The 24,052-nt window shown below is 39.6% G+C and overlaps 1 protein-coding gene across 2 annotated transcripts in view; it reads right to left on the bottom strand.

Moving 5' to 3' along the window:
• Positions 1–24,052, bottom strand: part of PLCD1 (phospholipase C delta 1) — a 413,368-nt gene that overhangs the window by 73,361 nt on the left and 315,955 nt on the right. For both annotated transcript variants that reach the window (XM_085628871.1, XM_085628870.1), the window contains exon 9: positions 10,130–10,297. In XM_085628871.1, coding sequence (XP_085484997.1) covers positions 10,130–10,297 — 168 coding nt within the window. The remainder of the gene's footprint in view (positions 1–10,129; positions 10,298–24,052) is intronic.

Raw genomic sequence — 24,052 nt, 5'->3', positions numbered from 1 at the left:
TATTTTTGCTACACAAGCAGCTGGGAAATAGTCCTGGTGTTAAGAAAATCGTTGCCTCTGCTAATTGATAGCTTATTCAGTGGCTAATTCCTTTTCTTTAAAGTGACATCATCCAGCCAAGAAGCAGGTCTAACATCTGCGTCGCTAATCGCCAGAGCAAGCTTTAGTTTTTGCTTTGGTTTTACCCTAATGTAAAACTAAAAACAAAATAATTTAGAACAGGCTATATAAATGAATGCACTAGGAGCAACTGTTCAAGAGAAAGAGGTTGTTAATTGGTGCCATAGGCAGAAATAGTTTGGAGTTGTGTTCTATTGTTGAAAGATGAACTTCGAGGGAAGGACTGCAACAGCGAACTTTCCTGCAGGGAACGTAAAATTACAATCAGCTGATTTTTTCCAAATCACTCTTTCCTTTCAAGTTGAAGATGAAAGAGGTGCAGGAGAGAGAAGTGCACTGTGACACACGTGAACCTTGACTTGCTTCTCTCAGAAAGAGTCAGGATGTGTGGATGACAACATTTGCTTCCCGCAACTCTGACAGCTTCAAGCCCATTAACACACAGCGCCAGGAAGCCTTGCTTAAACATCAGATGCGGTAGGCGCATTTTTTAAAGACTGGTACTCACACATACAGGGCCCCTACAGAGCCTGAGCTACAGCTACTTGGCTTAGTGAATGCCCAAGAAAAATTATAAAGTAAACAATAAAAGTTATTACAAAGTTCAGTATTGCCATGCCACAAAAATATAGAGCCCCTACAGTGCCGCAGCTACAGCTATACACCCTTAGTAAATATGCCCAAAATATAATAAAATAAAAAGTCGAAATCAGTAAAAAGTACCATTTGGACGTGACACGAAAATGCAGAAAGACATAAACACATTCCAATCCATACTTCAAAAATAAGTAGGTATTTCGTAATCACGTTTTTTTTTCCTTTTGAAAGGTCAACAGCATTTGTCTGCATTTCACCGCCATCTTCCTATCACCCCTGACGCTTTGATTCCCCATGATGATATAAATGGAAAGAAGCTCGTGGCGCCTGGTTGCTGTGACTTGTTTGAGGGACTAAACTGTCAGGAAAATAGCTATATAACTGAGCAGTGAGTGCAGCAATCAGCTGCAGGCGGCATGTCAATTAGAGCACGCGACGAGAGGTAGTGAAATCTGCACTGGATTAGTATTTCATTAAAATGATGTGCAGAACTCAATAATTCAATTTTTCAACAGGCAAGAGCATTTATCCTAAGTTATAGTTTTAAAAAGGACTAGCGAACTGAGTCTACTGCGCCTGACACTGTGACAGAAATCTAGGAAGAATGTTACACAGAGTAGAGCATTGAGATAGTGCTATTTTACGTCCTGATTGCGTCAAAGCACTGGCATCAGACAACAAAAAGAGTCGGGTACAACAGTCCCATGGTATGCTCATTTCACCCTTAGAATCAGTGACACTATTATCCAAAAGGGTGAATGGTGTTCCCTTACTTTAAGGACATCAAACAAAGAGTTAGAGTATGTGCCGGACCTGCCGAATTTTGAGCTAGGGAATCAGGTTCCAGTCTCGGCGTTGTCTCCACATTCTGAAATTCTGGGCAAATCACTTAATCTCCCCACCTACAGAAAAATACATGTGCTCTTGTAATGTAAGTGTTGCTCATATGAAACACCCCGATACTCGCAGGTCGAGTTCACGCTGCATAACATTGCAACAAGCGACGAGCAGAAGCACCAAAGATACAAGCTTGGCTTGTAGAGCAGGGAAGGGCAGCAGTAGAAACAAGTGCTTGCTTCACCAAGCATATTTTTCAGCAAACCACTACTTTAGAGAAAAGCAACAAAGCGGTTACTATAAAACCAAGTCAAAGTGCGACACGTTCAACAGATCTCTCGAGAAAAGCCCCTGTGCTCTTCTCGCCGTTCACTTTTTCCTAACTCTCGCGATATTGTTTCAGTAGTGCTAGGGAACACGCCACAAATGCTAGCGCAGCTACCTATTCGAGTGCCGGAAGATGGCGGAGTCTCGGAGCATATCTGCGCTCACCTCTGCAGGTGGAAAGGTAAGATGGAAAGTCTGCTCTTTGTGTTTTTTACTGGGCGTTTACTGTGCTTTTCAGAGAGCAATGAATGGCGTCTCTGCCCCCGCAACATTATTCTCCCCCTAAGTTCTAAGGGCAGTACACTCTGCAGACACTCACGGACCAGACACTTAAACGACAGAGCAGCTTGGCGTTTTTTGCAGGATTTTTGTTCCACGTATCACCAGGGGGCCGTTTTGTGCCCCGAATGACCTCTGAATACTGTTTACCTTCCTTTATGACTCTTGTACGCACATTAGCCTTTATATGATGTTCTTTTACCCAACACTTTAAGCAGGGCACAAGTCCTAAACAGGGGGGGGGGGGGGCGGCGGCGGTGGCGAGGTGTGTGCGCTCGAGTTAGGCAGCCGTGAGGGGGGGGTCGGCAGCGGCGGGGTGTGTGCGCGCGCGCGCGTGTGTGTTTGTGTGTGTGCGCGTTTGCGCAAGCGTCTCAGAAGCGCGTCCACAGACCCCGATCGCTGCGCGTGCCCCGGTCTGTCTCCCTTGAGAGGCATCACGGCAACAATAGTTCTCGTTGGCGCAGCGCTTCGCGCTGCAATGCCAGCGAGACCTAAAAAGGACACTATTGAAGAGATTGTTGGTTATCAGTCTGAAAATAGTTCAGGTGTCAACTGCTATGCTAATGTAGTGGTCAATGTTGTTTTTTTATCTTGAAGGTTTGCAAGAACAAATTATGCAGAATCGGGAAAAAAGATTTTGTTCCTTGTTGCATTCTGTTTATGAAAAATTGAGAACAGATACAAGTAAAATACAAACTGTTTCAGATGTTCGTAATCTTTTGGATGTGTGTTCTGGTTGTACACAATTTACGCACAATATCCAACAAGATGCTCAGGAATTTTTAATGTATATGCTTACCATTTTTGAAAATGAAGGTGTAGAAATAGAAAATATTTTTGGCCTTTGTTACAAATGGGAATATCATTGTTAAAATTGTATGTATACATCTAGCACTAATGTAGACACTGAAAGATTTCTATATTTAACATTACCGGACTGTAAATCAGTGTCTTTCAATAAATTAGTTAAAGCTGCAAATCAAAACATGGAGTGTAGCCAATGTAAATCAGAAATGTTATCCACATTATTTAAAAAAATATATGGACAGTATATAATTTTAATGATGCAACGTTGTACAGCTGATGGAAGAAAATTGGATACTTTAATAAAGCAATTTGTAGCAACACAACTATCAATATCAGGAAGGACTTTTGTAGCAATTGCAATAATTTTCCATGATGGTCCTTCCACAACATCTGGACATTACACTGCCTATCTAAAATGTGACAAAGGCTGGACACTTTGTAATGATGCCCAGTTGGTTTTCAAACAACGTTTGCCTAGTGAATTACCAAATTCCTACCTAATATTTTTTAAAGCCAAAGTTTTAGGAATATAATTCACTCTCTGAGGAATTTATTATTATAATTTATTAGGATTACCATTGGACAATTTATATAAAAAACAGTGCAAAAATACCATTTGGCCTCAAGGAAAGGCATATGTTTGAATTATGAACTTTTTCTTACTCATTGACTTGGTGAATATTTAAGTTATAAAATTTTGTTAGCAATAAGCATTTTATATATGTGTGATTTGTATTTTCTGGTATTTTACTGAGAATAGCATGTTGTTTTTTTTTAAACAATCTTTTTCATTGTTTTTTTTGCCCGCTGTTATGTGATGAGTACGATTGAAATCACTATTTCTAGTGAAATTCAATATATTCTGAGAACAGCAAAAAAGGCAAACAAATTACTTTGTTTAAATGATGCTGTGTTGTTACAAATGTATTATTACATGTTATAACTATTTTTTCTTTTATTTCACAGATCCTAATTCTAAAATAAGCAATTTACTACAATTTACATTACAAAAAACTGAAAAAAATGTGTACCATTTTTTATTTCTAATACTGTGAAGGCAAGTTTAATTAAGTATTAATATCCACAATGGGCAGATCTGCAAGCTACAAAGTTTTAATACGTTTTTCAAAACACCCTGTTTATACCTATGTAGTTTTGGAATCTCTCTGTCATAGGATATCATATGACCTCCAAAAAACAGATTTGCGTGGTTCATAATATTTCCCATTCTACGTATTGAAGGACTGCAATCATTTCAATCATTCTTCTTTGAGCATCTTTGCAGACAAACATCGGTGCTTACCTCCTATCATTCACAAGCAATTTTCCAAACAGAAATATGTTACTTTTTGTAACATAGTTATAGCGCAAGACACGCTTTTATATTTAGAAATAGAGGAAAAGGCACTCTGTGTACCTTTTTCTCTTAATGTAAATACGACCTCGTCATACACACCACTTTGCGTTGAAAGGGTGTTCTATAAGTGTTGCTGTGCGTGATTGCACAGAATACTCATAGTACAAGACACATCTCCAGATTTATCAAAAATAATAAATCTGGACATGTGTGTGAATGCTGCACCATTCTCCACTTGGTGTAGCAAAGCACAAACAAGGAGAATTGTTTTCATTTCTCCTCATTTTTTAACCTTCAATACATGCTAAAATGCTCAGCATACATTGAAGGAGAAAAATGCCTTTACTGATTGTTTTTGTGCAGGAAGGTGTGTCTTCCTGCACAAAAACAAACACCACATGACACATATCCTGGCACCATGGTGCAAGGGTGCCTGTGTCACCATATGGCTGCAGTTTAAGCAGCCGTGCAGAGAGAAAAATAGATTTGCAACATATTTATGTACATATGTTGCATCCCTGTGCTTCAGAAGTACTACAACACACTGCAGTTAAAGAGGTTACTGTGTGATGCTGCAGCACTTCCTCATAGCTCTGCACTAATGCATTAGTTCAGTCAATTACGCACTACACACACATTAATTTAAACGTTCACACACTAACAAATATAGCTCTTTATTTAAACCAGGAAAGTTAGTTCTTTTCTTTTATATTTTTTTTCTTGGTTCTCTGAACAATTTTTAATTCTTGGGGGTTTTTCTGGAAAAAAAGGAAAAAGCAGAACTGGAGGAACAAAACAAACTTCAGGGAAAAAATAAAAAAATAAAAAATCAGCAATGATGGTTTTCTTGCTTCCTGCAAATTAAGTCAATGGACTGCTCTCTGTAGCAAAGGACGGCGTTGCATTTTATGCAGAGCACTTTCAATGTGGCAAAGTGTGGACGGATGTCCAAGTGTTGGTCTGATGGATCCACACGCAAAGTACTCGGCTGTGATGCCTCTGAAGGACCAGGAAGAACTCGAATTCTTTGGCACTCTTCACGTGCCAGGTTGACTGGATGCGTGGTGTTCAGGTGCTTTTTCATGCTGGCTGTACCACATGAATACTTTTTGGTTGGATCGCCACAGGAGAGCACTCAGTGACATATCTTGCATGTCACTAAGGTGGCATTAGTTTTGGTTTGCCCCTCTGGAAAAGTAAACAATGTCCATACCACAGATGAGTACCTTTCTGGGCGTGGTGGTTCTACCAGAAATTCATCTTCAGATGAATGAGCAGATGCTGGAGATGCCTGCTGCCCTGAAGCCATTGTTTGGAAAAAAAGTTTGATCTAAGTGTAAAAATTCTTCTCAGCAGAGAGATGCTTCGCCAAAGAAGGTCTAAGAAGAATGATTGAAATGGGTGGGGTCTTTCAATAGTTAGAATAGGAAGTCTAATGAACCTATCAAATCTCTTCTTTTCAGGTCACATGGGATCCGCGCACCGTGCGCATAGGCAGCACGCACCAAGCGCGAATCCGTGAAATTGCATTTAAAAGCAATATAGGATGATTAAAAGTAAAAATATATTAATTTTATGAGTAGCTTAGATTATATCTTCCCTTAATATTTACATGAAATACATACATACATATATATTCAATTAGAAAGGACCAGCATGCCTTTTAGTAATGTTCCCGCCCATAGTGGGTGTAGCTTAGTGCACAGGGGCATGCTGGAACATGTAGTTAATCCCCTGAGTGGGGTTCCAATGACGGCGCTACTGTTGCCAGCAGAAAACAACCAGCGCTCCATCCGGAACCCTACTCATGGTAAGAATAAGACTGCCAAAGAAGTCATTGGAACCCCACTCAGGGGATTAACTACATGTTCCAGCATGCCCATGTGCACTAAGCTACACCCACTATGGGCGGGAACATTACTAAAAGGCATGCTGGTCCTTTCTAATTGACTTTGATGATACAGTTGCCCAGGAAGAAGAGGATAAATCCTCGAAACACGTTGGCGAAAAGACTAACTCCGGATTGCTCCTGCTGGTCGCTATGAATTTAATAAACCGTTGGTTTACAACAGTGGCGTGTGCCTCCAGATATGCTTGGGCATTTTGTGATTACATTTTTAACGCGGCAGCCCTGCCGCGCTGGAGAGCACCATCTTATATAAATGGAGAGGCCGCGGTGGGAACTATTCCTTACCAACACGGCGCTACTGTTACCAGCAGAAAACAACCAGCGCTCCATCCGGAACCCTACTCAGGGTAAGAATATTACTGCCAAAGAAGTCATTGGAACCCCACTCAGGGGATTAACTACATGTTCCAGCATGCCCCTGTGCACTAAGCTACACCCACTATGCGCGGGAACATTACTAAAAGGCATGTTGGTCCTTTCTAATTGACTTTGATGATACAGTTGCCCAGGAATAAGAGGATGAATCCTCGAAACGCGTTGGCGAAAAGACTGTAACTCCGGATTGCTCCTGCTGGTCGCTATGAATTTAATAAACCGTTGGTTTGCAACAGTGGCGTGTGCCTCCAGATATGCTTGGGCATTTTGTGATTATATATATATATATATATATATATATATGTTTTTTGACTTAAAATATTTAGTGGGATTTACGCACCCACCGCGTCAACCACGCACATGACGTTTCGCGGAAGCGCTCGAACGTCGCGTAACGTACTTCGTACGTGTCGCGTATGGGCTTGGAGTCACGTACCGGTCGCATAGCAATCGTGCACGAAAATACGTACCCAACGCACACCGTTCGCGAATCCTACACTACAATCGTAAAATGGCGACTATGTTCCGTGCAGGAATTGAGAAAGGTGCGCATAGGGTGCGCAAATCCAAAAAATAATTGAAAAAAAAATAATAACAAAGTATGACAAATATAGTTTAAAAAATATATTTTTTAAATAGTTAAAAATAATTACAATTTTTTTTTTTTAATTCATTCAAAACAAATAATATTTTTTAGTTTTTTAAAGAAATACATTTTAAAAAAACTTAAAAAATGGTGAAAAACAATATAAAAAACAGAACGGAATTGATACACTGAAAAATAAAGATTTAGAAATTCTATGAAAATCATTAAAAATCATAGATTAGAGATAAATTATAGATAGGAATTAGCATTTAAAAAACCTTTGAAAATCACTTAAAAAACCATAGGTTTCAGGCACGTTATAGTTAGGAATTAGCATTTATAAAACCTTTGAAATTCACTGAAAAAATGTCAGGGGCGTTATAGTTAGCTGGACATTTCCCTCGTACAAAACCACTGAAATTCCCCCGTTATAGTTAGTTCAGCTAACTATAACTCGCGCCCCCGCAATGCACTGCTGATGACATCACATATTACATCACTCATGACATGGTCTGGATTGTCTCATAAAGAGCGAAGTGCACACATTGTTAAAATATTGATGCAGAGGTCAAAAGTGAAAGAGAGAGTGAGCAAGGCCGAATGCAATAATATCAATGTCTTATATGGCAGGCAGCAAGAATTATAGTTTTATCAGGCACATGAACCGGGGTTGAAGGGGACCGATGCTTAAGGATAAGTACGCCTGAACTGACCTCACTGCTCAGGCATAGGCTTTCGCAGTGCCCAGACACCAACAGGCAACAGTCTCCTGGGTAATATATACCTATATACACCGCATTTTTACATGCTTGGCTAATTTAGTGGCACAAAAGTAAATGGGTTCAAAAAAGATAGTTCAAGGTAGTCATGTCCAACCTGAGAATTTTTTACCATTGTTCACAGAAATTACAACATTTTCGTCTATTATGGATTTAGTTCATTGGATGGTCTACTCTCACTCTTATTTCTTTCTTAATGGCTAATTAGTCCCCATGCATGCCAGTGCATTTAGATAATAAAAGCATTAGGGTACTGGATCAACCTCTGGGGCCAGGGCCGGACTGGGAACAGCTCCCCAGGGAGGGGAGGGGGGTGCGGCAGAGCTGTTTGCTAGGGCCGGTTTTGCCCAATTTTGTTACAGGGGGCCGATATTGCCGACCTCCGGTAACAAAAACGGCCCCAAAGGGGCCAAAAACCGGCCCCCACCCTGGTGGCCCATCGGGGAAACGCCCGGTGCCCGCTAAGGCCAGTCCGGCCCTGACTGAGGCTCTTCCTTGCATCCTCCTATCTGTAGGATTGAGGATTCATTTCCGATCAAGCAGATATGACCTCTCTATACCAAGGTTTCAAGACACAAACTACATAATTTTGGGAGCACAGAAGATCTAACTCACTTATACTTGCTTCAACATTGGAAGATGTTCTGAACTTTAACGGTCTTTCGGTTGAAGAATTATGATTTCATTAGTCTTCCCATGCTCTTGAGCTAGCTAAATGACAGCATCATGTATCAATAAATAAAGGTGCTTAGCAATGCAAGCCTTGCAAAATGGTGCAAGGGTTTTCCAGTTTGGACAGTTACAAACCATTCATTGTCACTGTGGTATTCAATCTCCCCTAATCCCAGAAGTACAAGCAATTCAATGTATCAACAAAAGAGCAAAAAAGAGACATGAATAAATCACCGACAGACGCTATGGATAGTCTGTTGAGCACAAAATAATTTCAAGAGAAATTAATTAAAAAGGAACGGACTATTTTTTTTATGTGGTTGATTAATGTTTGGACGAATATGTATTTTTGCATGACTTTTTTACATGAATCTGGTGAGTTTATCTCATTTATATAGAATGAGTCTATAGTTTATGTAAACCCAAATAATCTTATGTTTGGAATCTTACTAAGTGGTCTTGCCTCACTACTACCTTTCGCATAATTGTTGGGGTGGATGGAAGCATAGTGGGTCTAGACATGGTCTGATAGCACGAGACACTGCTGCCTTTTAACCTGTATAGTTTTTCAGTCTTTCATCAGCACACAACTTAGTTGAAGCATCACTTCAAGGGTCATACTAGAGAAACATTAAAATAGTGCAACAAATGTAGGGCAAATCCATTGGCAACATTTATGCTGGTCGCATAATGGGAAACAAAGCAACCCTTATTTGCACAAGGGCACACATGGCACAAACTGAATTCATGTTATTTGTGCTGTGCTGGCATTATAGGAAGTGTAGGGCATCTATTTCTACAGTTTTTAAAAAGTTAAAGATCAGACTGTGTTGGATGCAAACTCAATTTGTTTATTTGTGGCACTGTGAGATATGGATTGTGGTCTTTGTGAAAGTCTCTATGACACACACAAAATAATTTATAAGCAACCATGTTTGTAATTTATGTTCAGAAATGGTTCCATAATCCATTTTCAAATTTTTACCCTGATGCCAAAAAACTCTGTAAAAAGCAGTGGTGCAAATGTGCTTGCTCTCTTAGCTACCAAACAAGCAGTAAGACAAGGCAATAAGGGCTTTGCTTTGCATTTGTACCAGTGCAAAGTGTTGGTACAATGACCCAAGTTTGGAAACTGGCTTTAAGGAGACACTGCTACCTAGGACTGTGTGTCACTATTACACTAGATTGCAACCCAGTTCAGACTGCAATGGGCGTCTCCCTGCAGCTCCGCATAGGGACTAAACATGGCATCTCGCACCCACTGCCTTAGCGTGCCAGTCTGTTTATGTCACTCTAGCAGGTCCATTTTCATCAATGCCTTCAACTTTTGTAACAGTTATCCTATCTTTCTCTCCCTTCCTTTTCTGCCTTGCACTATTATTCAGGGACAAAGTCTGATGATGAAAAAAAAAAAGCTCTAGTACCCACCACCTGCAACCACAAACTGAGCACTGAGTCCGAAAAACCCTCAGTGATGCACTTACATCGTTTTTATTTGCAACTTTATGCTTCACAGATTCATCCTCCATTTCTGCCGCTTCGTCTTCCTCAGACACATCTGCCGCTTCCGCGCTGCTGTGGCCGTTGGGCATGGAGCTATTCGCCAGCCTGTTCAGCTTCTTTCCTTTCACAAGGATCTTCCCCTTCAGTTGCTGGGTTCACAAAAAAGACGAGACAAAATGTTGAAATTAGACAATTTGGTCAAGAGACATAAAGAGTTGACATTGACACCTGTGATGTATTTGCATAGCTACATTGTCGATGATCCAAGGGGTTTGGTCAAAGTGAAAGTTTTCTTGTATATTATCATAGTTCTAGGGATTTTCTGTGATTATATATATATATATACACACACACACACACACACACACACACACACACACACACACACACACACACACACATATATATACGCCGCTTTAAATCCACAAGTAATCCCTCCAGCTGGAAGGACAAACGGGACGCACTCTCTTCAACCTTTTGCACTTTTTTTTATTTTCTTAATTCCTTCATTTTACGGGATACAGGCATGAACAGATCTACGCGTTTCAGTATACCAGATACCTTGCTCACGATCAACTGTTTACTTGGCACCGCCCCTTTTAAATTACTAGTTGTTACATCATTTCCTGGCAGTGACCTAAGTTCCTCTTTGCATTATGGAGGATGTAGTTTTTGAATAACTTTTTATATTTTTATCTTTTTATACGTGGAAGTCACAAAAACAAGGATTTAATGATAATTATATAATTAAAAAGATTGGAGAGAAGAGTTGAGTGTCTCTTTTTTATATGAAAAGACAGAAAATTCATTTTTCTTTTTTCCTTTTGTATTCCTTCATTTTTACCCCTCCAGTGGGGAATGTCATTATTAGTCCATTGTTGTTACCATTTTTGAAGATGGAAAGTTCATTCCCATTTTCCCTTTAATATTTCCTCGTTTTTGCCCCTCTGGTGGGGAATATCCTTATTGTTATTAAATGACATGAATTCTCCATTCATCTTTTCTTTTCTTTTCTTTTCCCATCTTTCATTACATGATTTTCTTTTTATATATTATTCTTCGCTATTTGACTCAGTCCATATTTTTTGCTAATATTTCCACTTTGCTTTTATAGTATAATTCAGTTCTTATTTTCATTTTATATCTTTTTTTATTTTCATTATTTTTTGGGAAGCTGTAGTTAATTATAAATGTATGTAGAGCTCTACTGATTAGTTGAGGCCATGCGGCTGCAGTGTTCGCAATTTCAAAATGTAACGTGACTCCTTCTGGCGCAATTGTTTTTCCCGATCTCCACCACGTTCTTTTCTTGGGATTGTCTCAATTCCATACAATTTCAATTGCTTCTAGTCCCCTTGATGACATTGCTCCATATGTTTGGCTACTGCATTGGATTTGTCCTTGTGTACTGTCGCTCTTATGTGTTCTAATATTTTCTTTTTCAGTTAGAAAATCGTACTCCCTACATACCTCAATGGGCATGGGCATTCCAATATGTAGAATCTATATTGAGTCTTACATGTTATCAATTGTCGGATTTCCCATGTTTTGTTATCCGCCATTTTTACTTCCTTTGTCTGTTTGGCGATTTGGCAGGCTTTACACATATGACATTTTATGCAGCCTTTTGTATTCAGCCATGTAGTTTCTTTGCCTTTTCCTTTAAAATGGCTGTGAATTAGATGATCTTTTAAGATTTTAGCTCTCCTGTATGTCACTGTTGGATGCTTCCCTACTAATTCTTTTACAGTGGCATCTAGCTGTAATATCTTCCAATTCTTTCTTAGGATGCCCACTACTTGTTTGCTCTCTAGTGAGTAATCCGTTATAAGTCGAATTGTCTCCTGCTCTGTTATCCTTTGTTTTCGAGATAAACACTCTTCTCGTGTTTTGCTGTTCGTTCTTTCCCAGCATTTTTTAACAATATTAGTATTGTATTTCCTTTTCTTGAATCTTTCCATGGTGATATTTCCATGCTTTCGCCATTCTTCTTCTTCACTGCAGATTCGCCGAATCCTCAAGAACTCCCCATAAGGAATGCTAGAGATTAGGGGTTTTTGATGGAAGCTTGTTGCTTCCAAGGTAGCATTTGTTGCTGTGCTTTTTCTGTGCAATGTTGTCTGTATATGGCCATTTTTGATGTAAATTTCTGTATCCAAGAATACTACTTTTTCTTTACTGATTTCATAAGTAAATTTTAAGTTTGTTTTACTGTTATTTAATAATTCAAAGTATTCTTGGAATTCCATTATTGTGCCATCCCATATAATGAATAAGTCGTCAATAAAGCGTCTCCAACTGACAACCTTATTCAACATTCTGTCATTGTTCGCACTCCATGCTACCTCCTTTTCCCAGTACCCCATCGCTAAACAGGCGTAGCTGGGACTAAATGAAAATCCCATCGCAGTACCATTCCTCTGGCGATACACTTCCTCTCCGAAAACAAAGATATTTTTATTGAGGTATATTGATATAATTTCCAAGAGCATTTTATTATGTTCACAGTATTTGATGTTACGATCTTGTAAAAAGAAATTGCATGCTTCCAAGCCCATGTCATTCCCTATATTTGTGTACAGGGATATGACATCCATTGTTACCAATTGATATGTTTCCTGCCAGGGAGAATTTTGCCGCAGCCTCAACAAGTCCGTTGTGTCTTGTATATAGGAGCTAAGTTGAGTTACGTAGGGAAATAAAAAATAGTCAATGTAATTAGCCATGGGTTCCAACAAGGATACTTTTGCTGACAAGATGGGTCTGCCCGGTGTTTTTTTCTGATCCTTGTGAAGTTTTGGCAGGAAATAAATTGTAGCTGTGATCGGATGAGTCACTGTTAAATATTTTCGTTCATCCTCATTTATAAGTTCTCGTCCTGCCCATTCTTGAAGCCTGTTATCAACTGCTTCTTTTATTTCCAAGGTTGGGTTCTTTTTCAGTCTTTCATAGTATTCGATGTTCCAAAGTTGGCGATGTGCTTCCAAAGCATACGCTCCTTTTTCCAAAATCACTATGTTTCCCCCCTTGTCTGCCATTTTGATTTCAATTTGGTCATCAGTTGTTAGGTTCAGCAGGGCATCCCTCTCTTATTAGGTCAAGTTATCTGTGAACTCGGGACCTTTTAATTTATACAGATCTTGAATGACCGCTTCCTGAAATAAATCTATTTTATTTCCTGATGCCAATTGAGGGTAAAACTTTGACTTCGGTTTCATGCCACTCAAGCCCGCTCCTCCTTGTGAGATTGCCATGTTCAAAGGGATTTCCTCTCCCTCAGCAGCATCTAGATTTAGTAATGTCAGGAAGCTCTCAGAATCTTTGACTTGTACACTTGCTATTGTCTCTTCCGATGTTTTTGTTTTTTGTTTGTTCTGTTTTTCCGCAAAAAAATTAGCTAACTTTATTTACCGGATATATAGGTATAAATCTATCCTTACTTGTGCTAGATCCATTCTTCTTGTTGGGCAAAAATGTATGCCCCTTTTTAATAAAGATGTTTCCATTTCCGAAATGGATCTTTTGGATAGATTCACCACCTGCAGTTCTTCCTTCATTTGTTCTTCCGGCGCATACTCATCATTTCTGTTCCTGTCTTTTCTGTAGTTGCATTTGCGTCTTTTACCCCTTCTTTTGGGTTTCTTTGTGACCATTGCTGTCCACAGAAAGGAATTATCATCATTAAAAATGACAACAGAAATTACTAAATTTAAAGAAGAGCTTGAAGTACAGATTGACAAACATGAGGATATAGTTAGGGAACGCAAGCATTCCAAATTCATCAGAGATTCGAACGATTATGCGGAGGGGCGCATATTTACTTTCTCTCGAAAATTTGATGCGATGAAAGAACAAGCGACTTGGAATAGCACAACAAGCTTCTCAAGCAGTGCCTCCTCTCTAATATCCAATGACCCCAGTGATGGGGAGCAATCAACTGAAGCAAATAGGAGCAAGTTGTCTTTTTTAGGGGACATGCGCCTAGTATTGCAACAGAGATAATGGGAGCAAAATCGACCCACATTTCAACAAGAAAGGGGAAGAGGAAGAGGACAGCAATGGTCACAAAGAAACCCAAAAGAAGTGGTAAAAGACGCAAATGCAACTACAGAAAAGACAGGAACAGAAACGAGGAGTCTGCGCCAGAAGAACAAATGAAGGAAGAACTGCAGGTGGTGAATCTATCCAAAAGATCCATTTCGGAAATGGAAACATCTTTATTAAAAAGGGGCATACATTTTTGCCCAACAAGAAGAATGGATCTAGCACAAGTAAGGATAGACTTATACCTATATATCCGGTAAATAAAGTTAGCTAATTTTTTTGCGGAAAAACAGAACAAACAAAAAAAAAACATCGGAAGAGACAATAGCAAGTATACAAGTCAAAGATTCTGAGAGCTTCCTGACATTACTAAATCTAGATGCTGCTGAGGGAGAGGAAATCCCTTTGACCATGGCAATCTCACAAGGAGGAGCGGGCTTGAGTGGCATGAAACCGAAGTCAAAGTTTTACCCTCAATTGGCATCAGGAAATAAAATAGATTTATTTCAGGAAGCGGTCATTCAAGATCTGTATAAATTAAAAGGTCCGGAGTTTACAGATAACTTGACCAAACAAGAAAGGGATGCCCTGCTGAACCTAACAACTGATGACCAAATAGAAATCAAAATGGCAGACAAGGGGGGAAACATAGTGATTTTGGAATAAGGAGCGTATGCTTTGGAAGCACATCGCCAACTTTGGAACATCGAATACTATGAAAGATTGAAAAAGAACCCAACCTTGGAAATAAAAGAAGCAGTTGATAACAGGCTTCAAGAATGGGCAGGACAAGAACTTATAAATGAGGATGAACGAAAATATTTAACAGTGACTCATCCGATCACAGCTACAATTTATTTCCTGCCAAAACTTCACAAGGATCAGAAAAAAACACCGGGCAGACCCATCTTGTCAGCAAAAGGATCCTTGTTGGAACCCATGGCTAATTACATTGACTATTTTTTATTTCCCTACGTAACTCAACTTAGCTCCTATATACAAGACACAACGGACCTGTTGAGGCTGCTGCAAAATACTCCCTTGCAGGAAACATATCAATTGGTAACAATGGATGTCATATCCCTGTACACAAATATAGGGAATGACATGGGCTTGGAAGCATGCAATTTCTTTTTACAAGATCGTAACATCAAATACTGTGAACATAATAAAATGCTCTTGGAAATGATATCAATATACCTCAATAAAAATATCTTTGTTTTCGGAGAGGAAGTGTATCGCCAGAGGAATGGTACTGCGATGGGATTTTCATTTAGTCCCAGCTACGCCTGTTTAGCGATGGGGTACTGGGAAAAGGAGGTAGCATGGAGTGCGAACAATGACAGAATGTTGAATAAGGTTGTCAGTTGGAGACGCTTTATTGACGACTTATTCATTATATGGGATGGCACAATAATGGAATTGCAAGAATACTTTGAATTGTTCAGTAAAGTAAAAGTAGTATTCTTGGACACAGAAATTTACATAAAAAATGGCCATATACAGACAACATTGCACAGAAAAAGCACAGCAACAAATGCTACCTTGGAAGCAACAAGCTTCCATCATGCGAAAGCATGGAAATATCACCATGGAAAGATTCAAGAAAAGGAAATACAATACTAATATTGTTAAAAAATGCTGGGAAAGAACGAACAGCAAAACACGAGAAGAGTGTTTATCTCGAAAACAAAGGATAACAGAGCAGGAGACAATTCGACTTATAACGGATTACTCACTAGAGAGCAAACAAGTAGTGGGCATCCTAAGAAATAATTGGAAGATATTACAGCTAGATGCCACTGTAAAAGAATTAGTAGGGAAGCATCCAACAGTGACATACAGGAGAGCTAAAAACTTAAAAGATCATCTAATTCACAGCCATTTTAAAGGAAAAGGCAAAGAAACTACATGGCTGAATACAAAAGGCTTCATAAAATGTCATATGTGTAAAGCCTGCCAAATCGCCAAACAGACAAAGGAAGTAAAAATGGCGGATAACAAAATATGGGAAATCCGACAATTGATAACATGTAAGACTCAATATACAATCTACATATTGGAATGCCCATGCCCATTGAGGTATGTAGGGAGTACGATTTTCGAACTGATAAAGAGAATATTAGAACACATAAGAGCGACAGTACACAAGGACAAATCCAATGCAGTAGCCAAACATATGGAGCAATGTCATCAAGGGGACTGGAAGCAATTGAAATTGTATGGAATTGAGACAATCCCAAGAAAAGAACGTGGTGGAGATCGGGAAAAAAAATTGCGCCAGAAGGAGTCACGTTACATTTTGAAATTGCGAACACTGCAGCCGCATGGCCTCAACCAATCAGAAGAGCTCTACATACATTTATAATTAACTACAGCTTCCCAAAAAATAATGAAAATAAAAAAAGATATAAAATGAAAATAAGAACTGAATTATACTATAAAAGCAAAGTGGAAATATTAGAAAAAAATATGGACTGAGTGAAATAGCGAAGAATAATATATAAAAAGAAAATCATGTAATGAAAGATGGGAAAAGGAAAGAAAAGAAAAGATGGATGGAGAATTCATGTCATTTAATAACAATACGGATATTCCCCACCAGAGGGGCAAAAATGAGGAAATATTAAAGGGAAAATGGGAATGAACTTTCCATCTTCAAAAATGGTAACAACAATGGACTAATAATGACATTCCCCACTGGAGGGGTAAAAATGAAGGAGTACAAAAGGAAAAATGAATTTTCTGTCTTTTCATATAAAAAAGAGACACTGAACTCTTCTTTCCAGTCTTTTTAATTATATAAGTATCATTAAATCCTTGTTTTTATGACTTCCACGTATAAAATGCTAAAAGTACAAAAAGTTATTCAAAAACTACATCCTCCATAATGCAAAGGGGAGCTTAGGTCACTGCCAGGAAATGATGTAACAACTAGTAAATTTAAAGGGGGCGGTGCCAAGTAAACAGTCGACCGTGAGCAAGGTATCTGGTATACTGAAACGCGTAGATCTGTTCATGCCTGTATCCCGTAAAATGAAGGAATTAAGAAAATAAAAAAAAAGTGCAAAAGGTTGCAGAGAGTGCGTCCCGTTTGTCCTTCCAGCTGGAGGGATTCCTTGTGGATATATATATATATATATATATATATATATATATATATATATATATATATATATATATATATATATATATATATATATATATATATATATATATTGTGTGATAAAAACCAATAAAATTTGTTGTGAAAAAAAAATAAACTGAACAAAAGAGGGAGGGATTTAAACTTATCACCAAGTAGAAAACTATACCTCATAGGACAATAGGACAAATAACTTGCCTTGGTGATGGGTGAAGTAGTTTCGCTTAGAATAATAATGTTGCTTATTTTATCGAAATCTGTTGGGCACAGTATGAGGATGTGGAATCCCGTTTGCCCCGGCTGTGACTTATCCTTAGATACAAGAGGGTTCAATTCTGAAACATTGTTTTAGACCTTACGTTGTTCGTATTGCCTTAATTTGTCATTTTGAGAAAATGAGCCACTTGGGGCATGAAATGCCTTGAAACTGGGGTTGGCGCACATTCCATGAGTGAATTGCGAGCATATGATGCGTAGACCCAGCACCTTATAATTCTAATGGTCAAGTAAAAACATCCCAGTTAATTATTTTATTTAGTGATCTGATTTTAATTCTTGGTCCCTTCTGCAGACATGTTTCGCATGTTGCAGCATAAAAACCTGGGCTTCGCCATGCTATGGCTGTTATTATAGTGTGGTTTGTAGGGGAATAGTCCGTATACTGACGGAGCAGGGTGCAATCAGTCGTATGCAGGAATCGGTTTTGGACAGCCTTTACGGGTAACAAGATGATGATTTTCTTCACCATGCATTTACAACCCCCCCCTTCCCAAAATATATCCACCTATTTATTTGTCAAGTGTGATGGAAAATGAACCTTGCACAGGCCTGCCAAGTATCACGCATCAGGTGTGACTAACGCATTTCTGTGTGGTGTTCCGCATCACCACACTGAAATGCAAAGTCATGCATTATAGCGTTGCCTACATGTCAAGGCAAGCACTGCTTAGGCACCAAATACTGAAATCTGAGTGCCAGAGTGCGCGCCGCACTCTGCCAATCAGATTTCAGTATTTTGCGCTGCTCCCAGCAGGCTTGGGGCTTGGCTTCGGCTGCTAGCAGGCTCTCGTAACAAAGTAGCAAGATTTATTCACCCTAGACGTACTGCGACTGACGTCAGGAGTCAGTGCGTCCAACAGCTAGGAGGACTCTTTTTCAGTGAGGGGGTGAGATCAGGACTGTTTTGTCAGACACACTGTAGTCTCTTCAATAGGCGGCATGATGTCCTGCCACCGGTGTGCATCACGTGCCGAGCTAGCGGCAGTTCAAGACTTTGGTTGCTGACAATATAGCGGCACAGACAGCTTGCCGCTATTATTAAAAATATATAATTCCGCCGGTACCAACCTGTTACCCCCACACCGGAGGGGGCCAGCTGAGAGTGACTGAACTGACTGCGGCGCCGCCGGTCGGTGTGGTTCCAGGCATCAAAAGCCCACCACCAGCAGCACACATGTTGTGCAGAGCTGAGCAGCCCTGTGTGAATGACCCCGGCCGGCGTTCTGCGGCCTGCGGTAGAATCCAGGTCGTTAACGCAAAGAGTAAGTGGAATGAGGTATTCTCTGCTTTTATTTTGTGAAAATGCGCTTTATAAGAGTGCGCGCTGCATATTCCACTGAAGCCATTATTCATTCCTCAGTCACACTCATAACAATGATGATGAAAAAAGGCATATGCGCCACACGCGGTGTGAAATGTTAAATATGCGACAGTAACTGTGGGATATAAATACTCTTTTACTGGCAGAGCAGGCTCCTTCTAATCTACACATGCCTCAATATCCTCTGCTGGCTCTTTCACCTATGTGTGCAGCCCCAAGTATCCAGAGACTCTCCTGTGGCTTGACCCAATGTTGGTCAGAGCTGCCTGCGGCGGAACTGGAGTCAGTCCGCGAGTCCGCTGACCTCGGACTCTGTATAATTATTATGCATCTATGAAGAGATGCATGTTCACGGGCCTCTCACATCCTGTTTGCTTACATACTAGGCCAAAAAAGATAATCAAACATACTGGTTTTATAAAATCACAATACTAGCGTTGAATACATCAAACCTTTCGAGGAGTATTTTACAGATATGTAAGCACGTTAGTGACTAAAACTGTACAATTGGTTAGTGTGATTCACACACAGAAAGCAAAACATCAGCTTGGATGTCCATGTGGTTAAACACAAAGCCCGATTAGAACACATTAGCAACGGTACATCAATGGACCGCGCGGAAATCAAAACGACAAATCAAATGGGAAGGATACAGAATTCAGATTTCCACGTTTTAGCTTTGAGTCTTTCCTTTCCACTTTCTATATCAGAAAAATAAATCCCTAAAGAACAGCTACATGATACGTTTCAAAATAAAGAGAAAGTGTCCTATATCTTCTGTCATCTCTACGAAGAACAATATATCGCACAGTAGATGAATTTCTTTGGAGCCCCTGATTGGAAATAAGTGATGTGAACACCTTTACAATTAAGCTAGGTTAGCAAATCACACATTTTATCACAAATATATCATGACAGTGATGCTCACACTGCATCTTAAATCAAAAAGCTGGTTATAATGCACATCATTACTTTGACATTGGCTATTATTCAAAAAGGAAGAAATAATAATTGTGTTGCCTTGTAGTGTATCCATTACAATCAGTTATTCACATATTTAGAACTTCTATGCATTTTAGTGCAGATCTTTACAGGAGTTTAGTTGGGACTATTTATATGCATTTGTGCAAATGAAATATTAATTATTAATCCTCGGTGGGCCAGAGAGCGGCCTGGAGTCCAGACTGCCGATGCTCAGCTCTACATTTAATTGATTACCAGAAAGGAGCAAGCCAGGTGGACCAGTCGGCATAGGCTGGCTAAGGCAGGGTCTGTTTTAATTGATGTTCTGCTGTCCTGCCTCACAACACACAGGTGTCCAACTTAGCCTTGTTTAACAGTACTATCACGTTCAAAGGGCACTAGGTTAGTGCCCTTCCATTTCTGGTGGTTTGCAGCACTTTTAAGATCTTATTAGAGTTTCTAGTTGCTCATATTAGAGTACTTTCTGATATTTCTATGTTTCCTTTGTCTTCATTGCTTGATATTTGCATGCGAGAAAGTGTCACTCAGTCACTGAATGCAACTCGCAATTACACAGAAATTGTGAAAATGTCACACATAGGCAATCTGAAACCTTGGCAGCTATGCTTGCATTGTAATAAATTAGGAAGGGGTTTGATGTAGGCGTGTGTGAGAACTGTATATGGCCCAGTAGAAGTGAAAAACTATCCCCATGTAAACATGTTCTTTTTTTTAGGAACAGAAATAGTTGTATAGTTTCATTAAACACGAATAATATCCAGCAGACATTACTCCACTTTGATCGTTGCACACTTCTAGAAAGATAGTTTCGTGCTTTTGACAGCAGATGGCGCTGCAGCCACGAGGAACAATGGAAAACAAATCCCAGAAGTCATTGTTTTCCTGGAAGAAGAGGAGTCCTCACTGAAAAGATTCCGCCCGGGTCTGCGTTTCCTAATGGTTTGTGAACTTAGCAACCGTGCACACAAAAGCAGGAAAGAATGTAACCTTTTCCTCGAAGCGACAAATCGTGCCATTTTTGTTTACGAGGAAGAGAGTGAGTCTTACATCAAGATGGTCTCGCACAAATGAAGCAATTGCCCGAACTATCAACAGAAAACGTTTAATTGCGGACTGATTCATTTCTACCAATGAAAATTCAGATACCATGTAATACTGTGACAGAACCAGGACTGCAAACAAGGTCTCATTTTCATAACTCAAGATCCCATTACTTCGGGTTTCATTGTATTAGATTTCCTTACTAACTTCCTTACTTCCGGACTAACATGTTACGTAACATCACTTAGGGTATCATTATTTCGTTCCATTAACTTTTAATAATTATTTTTTTAAGTCCTTAAATTTGTCAAACTTCTTTTTTTTTCCTTAAAAAATATTTGTGGAGCATGATTAACTAGAAATGCATGATCGTCATGGGCCTGGTAGTCCAGTTGGTTGCGCTTGGTGCCAACAACTCGTCAGGCGACTGTCTAATAATCGCAGAGTCCATTGTATATTTTGTGAATCACTTAATATTCCCCTATTTCCATTCTACTAACAGTTTGGTAGTTGACGCAGTAACTGCGGCACCAGTTTTGACCGCAGCAAGGTGCAACATCCTTTGATTTTGGGCAAATAAAATACCCTTCCATTTTTTCCATTTCTTTAATAAATAACTACGGGCCTACGTTTACCTGCGGTGCAGTTGGGTGTTGTTTGGTTTGAGTCCTACTATCGGGCACACCCTACTAATATGTGATCCTGGGCAATTCAGGTGAGCTTTATCTGTCTTTTACTTCTTTATTTTTTAATAAAAGGCATACGGGCATACCCTTCACTGCATATTGCCGTTTAAGTTCGTAGCTGGGCAAATCGATTTCTCCCTGGTTTCGTCATTAAAGCAGTCATTCCTGTAGTCGAAATTGACTTCGAGCTGCACATTAACATTTATTAGCCTCGCAAAATACAGTGTTACGGCCAGGCATGCACTTTGGGGAGAGTGGGAGGGGGCTATAAATTGAAAAGAGGGGGTTAGTTAGCACATCGAGCTAAAGCAGTTTTCAGTTAACTGTATTGCCTGATTAGCTGTGAAAGTATTTTAGCTGAAAGTTCTGGCTTTTACTTACTGAATTCATGGCCCAGTTACAGCAAGGTCAGAGGGGGTCGCAGTATGCTTGAAATTGAGTATGCAGTTAGTACGATGTCTTTTAAATAACCAGGGCAGCTGACCAGAGTATGTGTGTAGGTCTGGTCAGTGCGAAGCAACTGCATTTCTTCTTTTCAGTAAGGTGTAATCAGGGCCATGAACTTGAAGCCCGCTGAGGGTGAGCAGCCGTTCACCAGCCATGGGGAGACATTGGGCTGCTTACGAGCGCTATGGACAGGCTTCGCAGGCAAACCTTGTGCATTGTGGGCCATTGTACTCGTATGCACTTATGTAATTACACTTCAGCAGCTCAAGTCAATCACTGATGGCTGTACTGTTGAGGTCCTGGACACTCAGCTGAAGGGTAAGGTTTTGAGCCAATTAACTTCTCTAGTGGAGAGGATGTGCCATTAGGGTCCGAGCTCCAGACTTTGAAAATGGGGATCGGGCTTCGAATCTCGGTGTTGTCTCACCAGACTGTAATTCTGCGAAAATGCCTCAAAAACTAATATTTCCTTGTGTAATGTATTTGGCGTACATGTAAAGCACTTCAAGACTTTTCGGTCAAGTTCGGGGTATATAAAACTGTACAAGTATCAAGTAATAATGATCTGTTAGAAAATTCAATGCTTCCCTAAAATAAAAACAAAATCAGTGGGAAACACTGCATATTTAAATTGACACTACAATTTTAACATCGACTGGCACCACGCTTTATATCCCCTACTCATCTTCATTTTAAAATGAAATGCTTCCCCAAAATAATTTTTTTCCCATTTCATAAATAGGATATACCTCTCCATTACCATGTGGTGATTCCAATTGCTGTGATAATCAATACTGTTTTGTTTACTGGACAGTTGTCTGGCTATTATGAAGTTCAAACTAAAAACAGGGCCCAGAGTACACCATCCCTCACTGTAACAAGAATAAAGCAGCATTTTAGACTGTTTAATTTAAAAAAAAAAAAATTGCATCTATCTGAGTTAGCTGCAAGCGTGCGAACCAGGGCCTGCAACTTTCTTTCTATGATTAATAGTCATAAAAGAAAGTTTGTGGTTCAGATTTGTGCCCTGGGACAACTTGTACATTTTGCTTTAGAAACAGAGATGCTGGTGGAAGCACTCATTTCATGAGATTACGGGCATGAACATGCATTGTCGTTTAAAAATAAAATAATGCAGATAGTGAAATTAGGATTACCACTGTTCCAAACACCAGCCATTTGTTATTGTTTCAATAGCCTGCAAATGCCCTGACATGAAAGGACATCCTATGCATTAATTTGTAACATAACTCTTCTCCATTTGTTCATTTGATAATGAAGGGGGGGGGGTGGGGGGGGGGCATTCTGTTGCAGTATTTTTATAGTGCTTGCCAACGTTACCCAATGTGTGGTACTGAATCATTGATTTACAATAGTCAGCAAGGTATGGCATGTGTAGGGCGGGTGGTTGGAAGTGTTTTCTTTGGTTTGTGATCGTATGTGGGAAGCATTTCCTTGTTTTGCCCGGTGAACCTACGAAATTAGGCTTAAAGTAAAGGAAGCTGGGCGTGGGGGACTCTTGGAAAAATGCACGAGTTGCTTGGCCTTTAGTTAGTAGCTCACAACAATTTTCACTGGTCCAAAGTAGCTCTCACTACAGAAAAGGTTGGAGACCCCTGATCTAAACACCCTTTAATTCAACCCCTAAATCCTAAAAACACCATAAATATTGATATAGTTGCCGTTGTATTTTTATTGGGAGGGTAAACCACCACCAACCTCCCTCATAAAAATAAGAAACATAGCCCTGAACCCTAAAAATCCTTTTCAACCAATACACAAACATAAGCCTGCACCCTAGAAACCTTTAACATCTATTTCAAACACTATCCGAACCCCTAAGAAACCCTGCACACCTGGCCAGTTCAACCCTATAGCATCCCACTTATAATCAACAAAACACAATTCATACACCCCTGAGCCCTAAAACGCCCTACGATATATAGTTTTCACTGTA

Source organism: Triturus cristatus, chromosome 10 (genome assembly GCF_964204655.1).
Source record: "Triturus cristatus chromosome 10, aTriCri1.1, whole genome shotgun sequence".
In the NCBI taxonomy this organism is placed as follows: Eukaryota; Metazoa; Chordata; class Amphibia; order Caudata; family Salamandridae; genus Triturus; species Triturus cristatus.
Note: the sequence above shows the minus strand (reverse complement) of the source record. Positions and strands in the feature narration are given on the sequence as shown.